The 12,843-nt window shown below is 44.2% G+C and overlaps 1 protein-coding gene across 10 annotated transcripts in view; it reads right to left on the reverse strand.

Annotated features, from left to right (window-relative positions):
• myo9ab (myosin IXAb) overlaps window positions 1–12,843 on the reverse strand; it is a 215,046-nt gene that overhangs the window by 88,442 nt on the left and 113,761 nt on the right. For 7 of the 10 annotated variants that reach the window (XM_064930471.1, XM_064930469.1, XM_064930472.1 and 4 more), the window contains 3 exons: window positions 12,410–12,510; window positions 12,095–12,221; window positions 5,983–6,072 (listed from right to left, as the gene is read on the reverse strand). In XM_064930471.1, coding sequence (XP_064786543.1) covers window positions 5,983–6,072; window positions 12,095–12,221; window positions 12,410–12,510 — 318 coding nt within the window. The remainder of the gene's footprint in view (window positions 1–5,982; window positions 6,073–12,094; window positions 12,222–12,409; window positions 12,511–12,843) is intronic. The other 3 variants (XM_064930470.1, XM_064930466.1, XM_064930474.1) reach the window with 1 other exon arrangement.

The raw sequence follows: 12,843 nt of genomic DNA on the forward strand, positions 1-12,843 counted from the left end.
ATTTGCACACTGCCCCAACAGATCCACAGATGCAATCTCTATTGCACTCCACACTGCCCTTTCACACCTGGACAAAAGCTACACCTATGTGAGAGTGCTATTCATTGACTACAGCTCAGCATTCAACACAGTAGTGCCCTCAAAGCTCATCACTAAGCTAAGGACCCTGGGACTAAACACCTCCCTCTGCAACTGGATCCTGCGCCGCACTCAGGTGGGTAGTAACAACACATCCGCCACACTGATCCTCAACACGGGGCCCCTCAGGGGTGTGTGCTCAGTCCCCTCTTGTACTCCCTGTTCACTTATGACTGCATGGCCAGGCATGGCCAACTCCAAACCATCATCAAGTTTGTCGAAGACACAACAGTGGTAGGCCAGATCACCAACAACGATGAGACAGCCTACAGGGAGAAGGTCAGAGACATGGCCGTGTGGTGCCAGGACAACAACCTCTCCCTCAACGTGATCAAGACAAAGGAGATGATTGTGGACTACAGGAAAAGCCCTCCCCCATTCTCATCAATGGGGTTGCAATGGAGCAGGTTGAGAGCTTCAAGTTCCTTGGTGTCCACATCACCAACAAACTAGCATGATCCAAACACACTAAGACAGTTGTGAAGAGGGCATGACAAAGCGTATTCCAACTCAGGAGACTGAAAAGATTTGACATGGGTCCTCAGATCCTCAAAAGGTTCTACAGCTGCAACATCGAGGGCATCCTATAAACTCTCCAGTAGTAGTACCAAAACATTCAAAGGCTATTATCTCAAAAGCGAGATTACAAGTTTAAACTTTCAAAGCAGAATTCCTTTCCCATCATTCCTCACATTCATTCAGTGTATGACATACTTTGTTGTATCACGGTGTCTCTGCTTTTATCCAATGTAAAAAACACCATTTCAAATTATGCTACATCAAATCAAACCTTACTTGCCACATGTGCCGAATACAACAGATGTCATAGACCTTACCGTGAAATGCTTACTTACAAGCACTTAACCAACAGTGCAGTTCAAGAAGAGTTAAGAAAATTAAAAGTAACAATTAAAAAGTAACAACAATAAGAATAACAAGGCTATGCACAGGGGACACCGGTACCGAGTCAGTGTGTGGGGGCTATAGGTTAGTTGAGGTAATTTGTACATGTAGGTGGGGGTGAAGTGACTATGCATTAATAATAAACAGTGAGTAGCAGCAGTGTACAAAAGGGAGGGGTGGTCAATGTAAATTGTCCGGTGACACTTTTATTAATTGTTCAGCAGTCTTATGGCTTGGAGGTAGAAGCTTTTGAGGAGCCTTTTGGTCCTATAATTGCACTCCGGTACCGCTTGCCGTGCGGTCGCAGAGAAAACAGTCTACAACTTGGGTGACTGGAGAGTCTGACAATTTTATGGGCTTTCTTCTGACACCGCAAATTACATAGGTCCTAGAAGGAAGGTAGCTTGGTCCCAGTGATATACTGGGCCATTCGCACTACCCTCTGTAGCGTTTACGGTCAGATGCCGAGCAGTTGCAACCGGTCAGCATGCTCTCCATGATGCAGCTGTAGAACCTTTTGAGGATCTGGGGACCCATGCCAAATCTTTTCAATCTCCTGAGGGGAAAAAGGTTTTGACGTGCCCTCTTCACGACTGTCTTGGTACGTTTGGACCATGATAGTTTGTTGGTGATGTGGACACCAAGGAACTTGAAACTCTCGACCCTCTCCACTACAGCCCCATCAATGTTAATGGGGGCCTGTTCGGCCCACCTTTTCCTGTAGTCCACAATCAGCTCCTTTGTCTTGCTCACATTGAGGGAGAGGTTGTTGTCCTGGCACCACACAAGACTGAATCAAGGTGGTTGTTCACCTATAAGCTACGCTTACAGTTATTTGGCCACTTTAGTTGTGATTCAAACCTAATCAAAACATATAGGCCTATGAGCTAGGCTACATGATGCATGCGGCTATGATTTGAACAAAACAACAAAAATGAATGCTCTCTGTTTCTTGCGTTAGACTGCACACGCTGGGCATTATTCACAAGTGACAATATTCTCCCCCATCAGACTATTCTCAATTTAATCTAGTCTTTACATATACTAAATAATATATGTGTAAAATTAGTTTTGATTGCGAATGGGCCATTATAATGCACCTGTCGGAAGTCGGGCAGGGGAAAAAAAGACGTTATCCTTATGCACTTGAATAGCGAACGGAGGATGCTTTTCCCGCGGTTCATTTTCATGCCAGCCAGGTAGGCTATACTCCGGTTGTAAAGTGAAGCAATGTGTTTAATATTAACAAAGATAAGAAAATAAACATGTCAGCCTAGAGAAAACTGATGGGATTCTCCTATTTTTAATAGAGGCCATCATTCTGTTTTCTCACGCAATTGCATAGCATAGTCTACAGAAATGTTGCAAAACACTTATTTCATTCCATGCATCACCCAGCTACGAGAAAATGGCTCTCACAATGAGGTGATCCTATTCTGATCAAACTCTGAATGACAGGGCTCTCATGAAGTGTTTGATATTCAAATGCATTTGCATTAATGCCAGAGTGACTTAAGGGACAATAGAGCGCCGAGTACCAGGCGATTAGCGACTGGTTAGCGTCAGAGCACGCTCTTGGAGAAGTCCAGTTACCGGGACTCAACGGTCACGTGGAATTTGACTGCGGTCATGACTCGCGACTGCCGTTGTGGAGGTAATACGGTCAACATAACAGCCCTATGCTAAACTATTATAATAGGAGTGTTATGGAAGGGGAATGGCATTTAAGTCTGGTTAGCTGTGGCTGGTCAGACACAGGCCTGTGCTGTTACTGGAGGCATGTCCAACATACTCCACATGACAGAGAATTATGTCTGTTAGGCTTACATACTACACATTTGAACTTTGTTATGAACCATAAGTAACCTTGCGTGCCCCTGAATGCAACCTTAATGTACAGTAGAGTGTCAGCAGGCAGGTACGTGTGTTTAAACCGATTCGACTAGGTCGAGGGGAGCACAAATTTATGAGGAAGTAAACATGTGATACACAACACATTTCTATTAAACGGACTAATGTGTTGTGTCCCTGAACGCACCCTTAATGTACAGTGCATTTGCAGCACGTGTCTAAACAGTTTCAACTACGTCCGGGGAGTAGAGAATAGTGACCAAGCAAAAATATGTGTTTTAAAAAGCCTCCTCTTCTTCCCTAATGCATTATTGATCTAGGCGTTATTTTTAGAGGTATGAGCTTCACTGTTTCCTGCTCTCAAAGGTTATGTAAGTCCACATGCATTATGCAACAGTTTCAAACCCCACTCCCAATCAAAACGTCTCAAAACGTCCACCAGGGATTTTCAAACACGACAATGTGTCGCGTCAACGAACCTCCATTGTCAGGAAACGTCACAACCAGATTCAATTATTTACCACAGTGCTAGAAATGTCAGGGAATGGAATTTGATGGAGAGAAGGAAAAAAAACTCCCCGAAAACAAAGTTTATGAGATGGCCACCCAAGAGGCTGACAAAATAATTAGAGGGAAGTTATCAGAGAGAGTTTAGTAAACTGTTCTGGGGGCGAGTCTGTAACAAGGTCTTGGCTGGTGTTTGGTAATTAGAAGCCTTTGCAGAGGAGCCTAACAGAGGGGGCCTTGCTATTTCTCACTAATGGCTTACAAACACACTCCGTGAGCCACAGGAGGTGTAAAACAACACCCGGCATGAGACCGCAACGCAAATAACTTGCTAGCCTCTTCTCCGACGGGGTGCGTGTGAGTTTTTGAAGTGTTTGTGTCCAATTGGCTGTCTGTTTGTGATGCCAGTTTATAGAAGTGTGTGTAACATGTTTAACGATACTTGTTGGGACCAGAAGTCCCTACAAGAATAGTAAACAAACAAAGATTCAACCAGCTGGATACATTTTGCCTGCCCCCCGCAAGGAAAAAGGCAACTTATTTGTAGGGGGGTTTAGGGTTTAGAATTAGGGTTAGGGGTTAAAGGTTAGGGGTTAAAGGTTCAGGATTAAGATTAGGGAAAATAGGATTTTGAATGAGAATCAATTCTGTGTCACCACAAGGTTAATAAAATAAGACTGTGTGTGTGTGTTTATGTGTGTGTGTTATATATATATATATATATTTGATTTTGTGTACGTTAGCTGCAAAGACATTTAAATAGCTTTGATATAGAGTGGCACTGTTTAATCTAAAGCACATGAATGCACAGCAGAGCCGTGGTTAATTAAAACACACACTACCTCTCTCATTAGCCAGCATGCAGTAAGCCTTAGCTACAGTAGGCTTCTTTTTATAGGACCTCTTTCATGAAATAACTTGGTTAATGCTTGGTAATATATCATTGACAGTAGAATAAACTGGCAATTAAGCCATGAGAGAAGGAAACTGACAGGTATCCAACCAGTCAGGCCGTTCCTAATGTGTGTTAACCCCTTAGTTGGGAACAGAGAGAAGCCTTACCACTGGACCAAAACAATCAATAAACACTCTCTCTCTCACCCATCTGATGTTAGGGGGGAAAGGTTGCACAGAACCTATTGGAATGCAGCCCGAGAGATATAGAGAGAGATATATATATATAGAGAGAGAGAGATAGATAGAGAGTGAGAGAGAAAGGGGGAGCAGAGAGGAGATGTCTCAGTGACCAGGGGAACTGCTACGGCCTCTGCAGTCACTTATCCCTTTCTCCACAGTTGCCGTGCCAACAACAACCACAGCGTTATCCTACTGATGTGCAGTAGTGTAGGGAACATGCTCGGTGCTGTTCTGTGCAGATTTCCTTCTGACACTGTGAATGGAATCTCTCCCTCCCTCCCGCGCTCCTTTCTCTAAAAGGCTCATATTAGGCTGTGACAGATGGGGATTTCCATGCAGTGGAGGGCCCCTCATTTTATTTCCCTTCCCTTCTCTTCTCTTAACGCTCCACCTCCTCAAAGACCTCTCTCTCTCTCCACATTAAGTTATGGCGGATGGGGGACTTCCATAGCATTAGCAGAACAACAGAGCTACAGTAACAGTAAGTGTTGAGTATGTATCGTAGCCACAGTCTTCCTATAGGATTAAAGGCCATTGTCTGAGCCTCTAGTACGACTGTATATGGAGAGGCTGAGGAAGACGGAGACTGGATTTGGTTTCTGGTCCGGCTGTATATTCCAGTGGAGGATGCACATTCCTAGGCGGAGACCACATGACTGTCTGGGGGGATGGATGCAGCTATTGTGTAGCTAGTCACTAATGTGTAACCAGAAGGGGGTGGGATGGTGGAGGAGAGCTCAGTTATAGACTAGCCTTGTGTAGAATTTCCTCTGAAACACAAACGCCCCCAGGGGACCGGGGTGGGTGACAGGCAGGAACTCATATGAAACGGTTGAGAGCGAATGCTGGGCCGTGTTCGTTAGACATAAAAACAAAACAACAGTTCTAGTTGCTGTAGCAAAATGTTTTACAACTTTTTCCATCAATGAACATCAACCCAGGTTTTGTATTAAGGTCATTTCAAATAGGCTCTCTGTGAGATTCGGCATACATGCGCGACAATGATGCTTTTTGGCGCTAGGGGGGGGGTTCAGCGCCACCACAACAAACCCTCCTGAGACGGCCCCTTATAATCCCTGACCACTGACGCACTCTGCGGCCAAACAAAGAGACTCCGCTTTGCTTTCTCGAGGCCTTTAGGAATGTACTGTACGCCCTCCCCCTGTGGACTACAAAAGCCTTTTGAGTTTCGGCGGAAGGAAAGCAAATCCAAGCAAACAAGTAGTGTCCTTAAGAATTTCGGCTGTCAACAATTCATAAACACGACTCTATCAACGAAGTCCCTAGACTTTATACAAGATGAAATATCTTGGAGAGTTCTGAAGCTCTGAGGCTGTTGTTGTTGTCACTGTGGGGTCAGCTAGGGTTCAAAGCTGCCTGTGTGGTCTGGTGCAGTTGTGTTATGATGTTTGTTATTGTAAAAAGAACAGGAAATCTCGCGGTCACCTCTGCCAGTTTATATGGCACGATCAGCCGCTCTCCCACCGTGACAGTCTTCCTGGTGGTCAGAGCCTCGAACAGCATCTCCTCCTTCACCTGCGGACATAGACAAGCACAAGGTCAGTCAGAAAGTAGAGACAGGAAGTCACTCTGAATAGAGCTATTAGTTGCATACATACTTTAGATAACAACAGATAGCGGTTAGCCAATGCTCTACTCAATCCCCTCTTTCTAAATGACACTGACATGGTTAGCTGAGATTAGCTTCCTTGTGTAGAGCAGGACACAGATGCGCTCACGCGCATGCTAGCCTTGGCCTCAGCAGACAGCCCATTGAGAGAGACAGATGTCACTGCACACACATCTGACCACTCATCCATCCACTGGGATTATGCTGACAGCTGCTGCTGAGGACGCGGCAGAGGGTACCCTGTGTGTGTGTGTGTGTGTGTGTGTGTGTGTGTGTGTGTGTGTGTGTGTGTGTGTGTGTGTGTGTGTGTGTGTGTGTGTGTGTGTGTGTGTGTGTGTGTGAGAGAGACAGAGTGTGAAGCGGCAGGGTGTTGATCTTAAACACCATCATGGCTGTATGTTTTTTTCAGTTGTTTCCTTTATAAATGGTCTTTGATGTAAACAGCAGCATTTGTGAGGGACACTAATTAGATTTAAATTCGTACTTCTTGGTAATCCCCCACTGGGTGTGGAGCTAATTCTACTGCTCACCGATTGGTCTGTGCTTCACGACTGTCACGACTGTCGCCCGCCTGCTAACCACGCTTAGATTCCATTCTCTTTCACGGTTTTTAATACATAAAAAAATACATCTGTGCTGTTACTGTATATTAATACATTTCTCAATCAAGCTAATGGGAGATGTGCCCTGAAGCAAGGCCCAAACTGACCCTGGAACTCTTTTACTGTCACAGTCCCATCACTTAACACTGTCCTAGCTCCACCTAGCCCTATTGGGACCCTGTGGTCCAGCCAGAGGAACCAGTCTGTCAACTCTACCATCTGACCCTGCTCCATTTCCTCTTCCTGTTCTGCCCCCCCCCCCCAAGAAACAGGAAGTCCGAGCCAGTCATATTCCCATTCATGCATCAGTCTACACCATGGCCAATTAGCTTTCCCTGTGGAAAGTGCTGCTCACGTGACACCACAGTGTAGTAAACGCAAAGATGGTGAATTGGTGACCGATAGTTCACCTGTGGTATGATATGATACATGTTTATGTTCTAGATATTTGCTGCTTATGTTGGTGGTTTTGAGGTGATTTAGGCATGCTTTTAGACAGGGGCTAACAGCTATCACGCCCATTGTTTTGCAGCAGAGTGCTAAAAGCTTATCACTCCGCTGTATAAATGAATGGCATAGCATCTAATCATTTAGGCGAACTATCCCATTAATTCAGCAAAACCCTGCCTTGTTTGAATAATGTGACAACGGGACTGCTGTACCAGAGCATTGAGAAACCCCAGTATTTCCTTTTCGATGGTGCTTCTACTCTCTCCGACCCTGAACATGTGGTGAGCATGTGCCTCATCTCACGTCCACATAAATCACATGGTACTCGCGGCACAAAACGAATCTCTTCCTTTAAAACACCCAACTGGTTCCCCTTCCTGCATAATACCCTGTGGCACAGTTGTCAGACTTTCCAACACACTTTGATCATTGTTTTATCAGTGACTCAACAGGGTAGGCTGCGTAATCCTTGTGGTTTGTGTCCGTGGGTAGAGCGACGCAACCCCTCACTTCTGAGGTAAATGAGAACAGCATGTGCCCACCGTCGAGTAGGCTCCGGTCAGAGTTTCTACAGTAAGTTGACCTCAGCTAGCGGTTACGTCATGGTTATGATAGCGTTATGTATGTAGGCTTTTGTCAGTCAGTTTGCTTAAGTAGTGTAGAAAGATACCTTGATGCCCTCCTTTAACATATTTTGGTCTTTAAAGCACAGCACAATTATATATGTCAACTGTGACAATGACAGGCTACATTCTGAGGTACAGGAGAATTGCTCAGTTGGCTGCCAGCATTAGCAGTCAGACGCCGTAGCTGTGGAACAACAGCGGAGAGTGATGATGTATTGCGGTTCTACTGTAGGAGGGAGATGCAGCAGGGCACAGAGTGGAAGAGCTGTGGTAAAGGAGGCGGGCGTGTCTAATGCAAGCTCATTCCCACAAGGCACTTGTGTTGGTTCGTTAGCACTGCAGTGGAAGCTTGAGTCAGAGAACTGGGGCTACAATACATCCAAATCCGATGCCCTTTTCACACTAATCGAGCTGATCAGAACTGTACGGTGCTTACTCAGATATTTTCCTTTTCAGCATGGTTCCAGCAACTGTGGTGTATACAGGCTGGTTGCTGTACAGTTTCCCATGGGCCAATTTGGTTCAGTTGCGTAGTGTGAAAAGGGTCAAGAAGTCTCCTTTGTCAGGAGAATGTGATCCGGACCCCAAAAACAAGGACACTCTTCTCAGCACATAAACAACTTCTGAATAGAAATAGATATTCTAGCTCACGCATCTGCCATGCTTTTTCTTCCCGGTATGTCTCCCACTTGAGTTCCTCAAATGGAACACGCCCATTGTCTAATCATGTTAGTCCTACAGTATAATGTCTAGCTTAGCTTAGCTTGTGTGTGTGTGTGTGTGTGTGTGTCCGCGCGCGCTGGTCCTAACCATGTATTTACACTGCTCAAACAACCATTTCAACAGTGTCAGCTTTTGGGGGTGACAACACTCCAACAAACTGTCAGGAGTAGGATGTGATTCGTTAAGAGTGGTGTGTATCTCATTGGAAGTATTTGATTTACGAGGGATTTCTTTGGACTAGTACCCTTGCATTGGCCTCGTCGCTGGCTGTGGCGATCAAAACCATAAAAACGATTTGCAGTCTACGCAAACATTTTAAAACAATTCAGTGACGAATTATGGATGCCATGCCACAATTGATTGTGTGTGTGTGTGTGTGTGTTGCACAATATTCTGGCTGTCATGAGCTCTAAGTCACCCAGTTTTCATAACACATCTCAATGTCGAAAATGAAACCAAGTCTTATCCCACTGGGCAAAAAACGGGTTGAAATCAACGTCGTTTCCACATCCTTTCAACAAAATATGATGACGTTGAAATCAACGTGGAAAACTGATTGGATTCGCAAAAAGTAAGGGATTAGTATTTTCTTCACCAAACTTTTAACCTAAATCCAATGACGTGGTGACATTTGCTGTTGACTTCATGCCGACTTTACGCTCGTCGACAACTTGAACAAATGTCAATCAAAACAAGACGTTAAACTGACGTCCATGTCCAGCGGGGATGACTCCACCAATAAAGACGAATCGCGTCGCAAAATGATATAACAAATTGATAAAAACTATCAAAGGATGCACTGCCTGCAAAGCCAAATCATCTTGGAATACATTCCCCCCCCCCCCATCTCCAAACTGGACACGAGGTGATACAGTGAGTTAGTAACAAAGTCCTGTTGTTGCTACTCTGCGTCTGACTGTAAACTAATCAATTTGCATTCCTTACAGACATTAAAATACACAGGAATCAACGTGCCAACTGCGACTTGTGCGTTCTGCGACACAAATGAATGTGCAATGTTCCTTTTGCATTGCTTGTGTATAGGTCAAACAGTTTAACATGTCAATAATGAATGTCCATATGTACAGTATTCAAATCTCTCTGTGTCTGTCTGTAAACCTGAGCTGGAGAAATTGAACATATATTTTGGAGAAAAAAATAATGAACATTCTCTCGCCTCAGTCATGGGTAAATCAAATGAGGCTTCTAAGCCTCTATTGGTACAGTTGAGGTCAGAAGTTTACATACACCTTAGCCAAATACATTTAAACTCAGTTTTTCACAATTCCTGCCATTTAATCCTAGTAATAATTTCCTGCCTTAGGGTAGTAAGGATCACCACTATATTTAAGAATGTGAAATGTCAGAATAATAGTAGAGAGAATGATTTATTTCATCACATCCCCAGTGGGTCAGAAGTTTACTCAATTACTATTTGGTATCATTGCCTTTAAATTGTTTAACTTGGGTCAAACCTTTCGGGTAGCTTTCCACAAGCTTCCCACAATAAGTTGGGTGAATTTTGGCCCATTCCTCCAGACAGAGCTGGTGTAACTGAGTCAGGTTTGTAGGCCTTCTTGCTCGCCCACGCTTTTCAGTTCTGCCCACAAAGTTTTTTTTTTATATGAAGTGAAAGTTGAATTAATCATGCTACAGTTTGATGTTGTATTTTTATCTATTATAAGTTCATACAATTCAAATGATATCTTTGAATATTTTGAATTATTTATGAGTGATGGCCACTCCAATACCTTGACTTAGTTTTCCTTAAGCCATTTTTCCACAACTTTGGAAATATGGTTGGGGTCATTGTCCATTTGGAAGACCCATTTATGACCAAGCTTTGTCTTGAGATGTTGCTTCAATATATGCACATCATTTTCCATCCTCATGATGCCATCCATTTTGTGACGTACACCAGTACCTCCTGCAGCAACATGATGCTGCCACCCTCGTGCTTCACGGTTAGGATGGTGTTCTTCGGCTTGCAAGCTTCCCCCTTTATCCTCCAAACATAACGATGGATGGTCAATATGGCCAAACAGTTCTATTTTGGTTTCATCAGACCAGAGGACATTTCTCCTAAAAGTACGATCTTTGTCACCATGTGCAATTGCAAACCGTAGTTTGGCTTTTTTATGGTGGTTTTGGAGCAGTGGCTTCTTCCTTGCTGATCGGCCTTTCAGGTTATGTCGATATAGGACTCGTTTTTACTGTGGATATAGATACTTTTGTAACTGTTTCCTCCAGCATCTTCACAAGGGGCTTTGCTGTGGTTCTGGGATTGTTTCGCACTTCTCGCACCAAAGTACATTCATCTCTAGGAGATAGAACGCGTCTCCTTCCTGAGCGGTGTGACGGCTGCGTGGTCCCATGGTGTTTATACTTGTGCACTATTGTTTGTACAGATGAACGTGGTACCTTCAGGCTTTTGAAAATGGCTCCCAAGGATGAACCAGACTTGGAGGTTTACCATTGTTTTCTGAGGTCTTGGGTGATTTATTTAGATTTTCCAATGATGTCAAGCAAAGAGGTACTGAGTTTGAAGGTAGGCCTTGAAATACATCCACAGGTACACCTCCAATTGACTCAAATGACGTCAATTAGCCTATCAGAAGCTTCTAAAGCAATGACATCATTTTCTGGAATTTTCCGAGCTGTTTAAAGTCACAGTCAACTTAGTGTATGTAAACTTCTGACCCACTGGAATTGTGATACAGTCAATTATAAGTGAAATAATCTGTCTGTAAACAATTGTTGGAAAAATGACTTGTGTCATGCACAAAGTAGATGTCCTAACCGACTTGCCAAAACTATAGTTTGTTAACAAGACATTTGTGGAGTGGTTGAAAAAAAGAGTTTCAATGTCTCCAACCTAAGTGTATGTCAACTTCCGACTTCAACCGTAGGTCATAATATTGCAGCTCAACCATACCGTCGCAGACCTGAGAACAGTCCTTATGCTAATAACTGCTGTAGCATTGCTCAGTGGCTTTTAGGGATCTGAAGTAGCTCTCAACCTTGCCTGTCGACACAACAGAAGGCACTCCGTACCTCGATGGGTGAAATGTGAAGGAGAGAGAGAGTAAAAACAAAAAAACAAGTGACATCATAAAGCACCAGAGATATCAGAATGGACAGGTCAAGGAAACGAGTGACATCATAAAGCACCAGAGATATCAGAATGGGCGGGTCAAGCAAACAAGTGACATCATAAAGCACCAGAGATATCAGAATGGGCGGGTCAAGCAAACGAGTGACATCATAAAGCACCAGAGATACCAGAATGGGCGGGTCAAGCAAACGAGTGACATCAGAATGGACGGGTCAAGCAAACGAGTGACATCATAAAGCACCAGAGATATCAGAATGGGCGGGTCAAGCAAATGAGTGACATCATAAAGCACCAGAGATACCAGAATGGGCGGGTCAAGCAAACGAGTGACATCATAAAGCACCAGAGATATCAGAATGGGCGGGTCAAGCAAACGAGTGAACGAAGGACTAATTGACATGGAGGTACACACCTCGAGCAGCTCCGAGACAGTGGGCAGCACCTCTGGGTTACAGATGTCTATGGAGTCGTCCCTGTAGGACTTCTTCCTGTAGCGGATGTTGCCCAGGTGGAGGATAGCAGACAGCAGGGAGAAGATCCTACCAGACAGAGAAGGAGAGAGGGAGTCAAATACGAGTTAAGATGAGGATAAACCTAGACAACTGCATTAGAGATGGTGTGGAAAAGATGGAGAGAGAAAGGGAGAAAGAGACAGACATGCGGGGCATGTGTGTGTGTGTGTATGTGTGTGTGAGTGAGTGTGCGTGCATGTGTTTAATGTACTTACTGTTTGCGTGTGGCAGGCAGGAACCCCACCATCTCCATAGCCAACTGCAGCCGCTCAAAGTCGTGCTTCAGGTCCTCCCCTTCCACAGTGAAGCAGTCCTGCTGAAGTAACGAGTACTGCTATCAACAGACAATACACCTGTACCGTAGAATGTACACCTGTACACCTGTACCGTAGAATACCACACACACATTAGGCATGTCTTACAAACTCTGACACTACTTTTGACTCATCCACCCTACCACATCTTTTTTCTAGTTCACATCTTATCTGATTTACTGAATCTACCCCCCCCCCCCCCAAAAAAAAGTTGGGGATAGTCCATTTCGGTTCTGGAGCTCTGGTTTTCATTCTCCCCTAATTCAGGGTGGATTGATAATCATGAATCAATCATTTAAAAAAATATATATATATTTTTAACTGAACTACTTTGG

The sequence above is a fragment of the Oncorhynchus masou genome, chromosome 22 (genome assembly GCF_036934945.1).
Source record: "Oncorhynchus masou masou isolate Uvic2021 chromosome 22, UVic_Omas_1.1, whole genome shotgun sequence".
Lineage (NCBI taxonomy): Eukaryota > Metazoa > Chordata > Actinopteri > Salmoniformes > Salmonidae > Oncorhynchus > Oncorhynchus masou.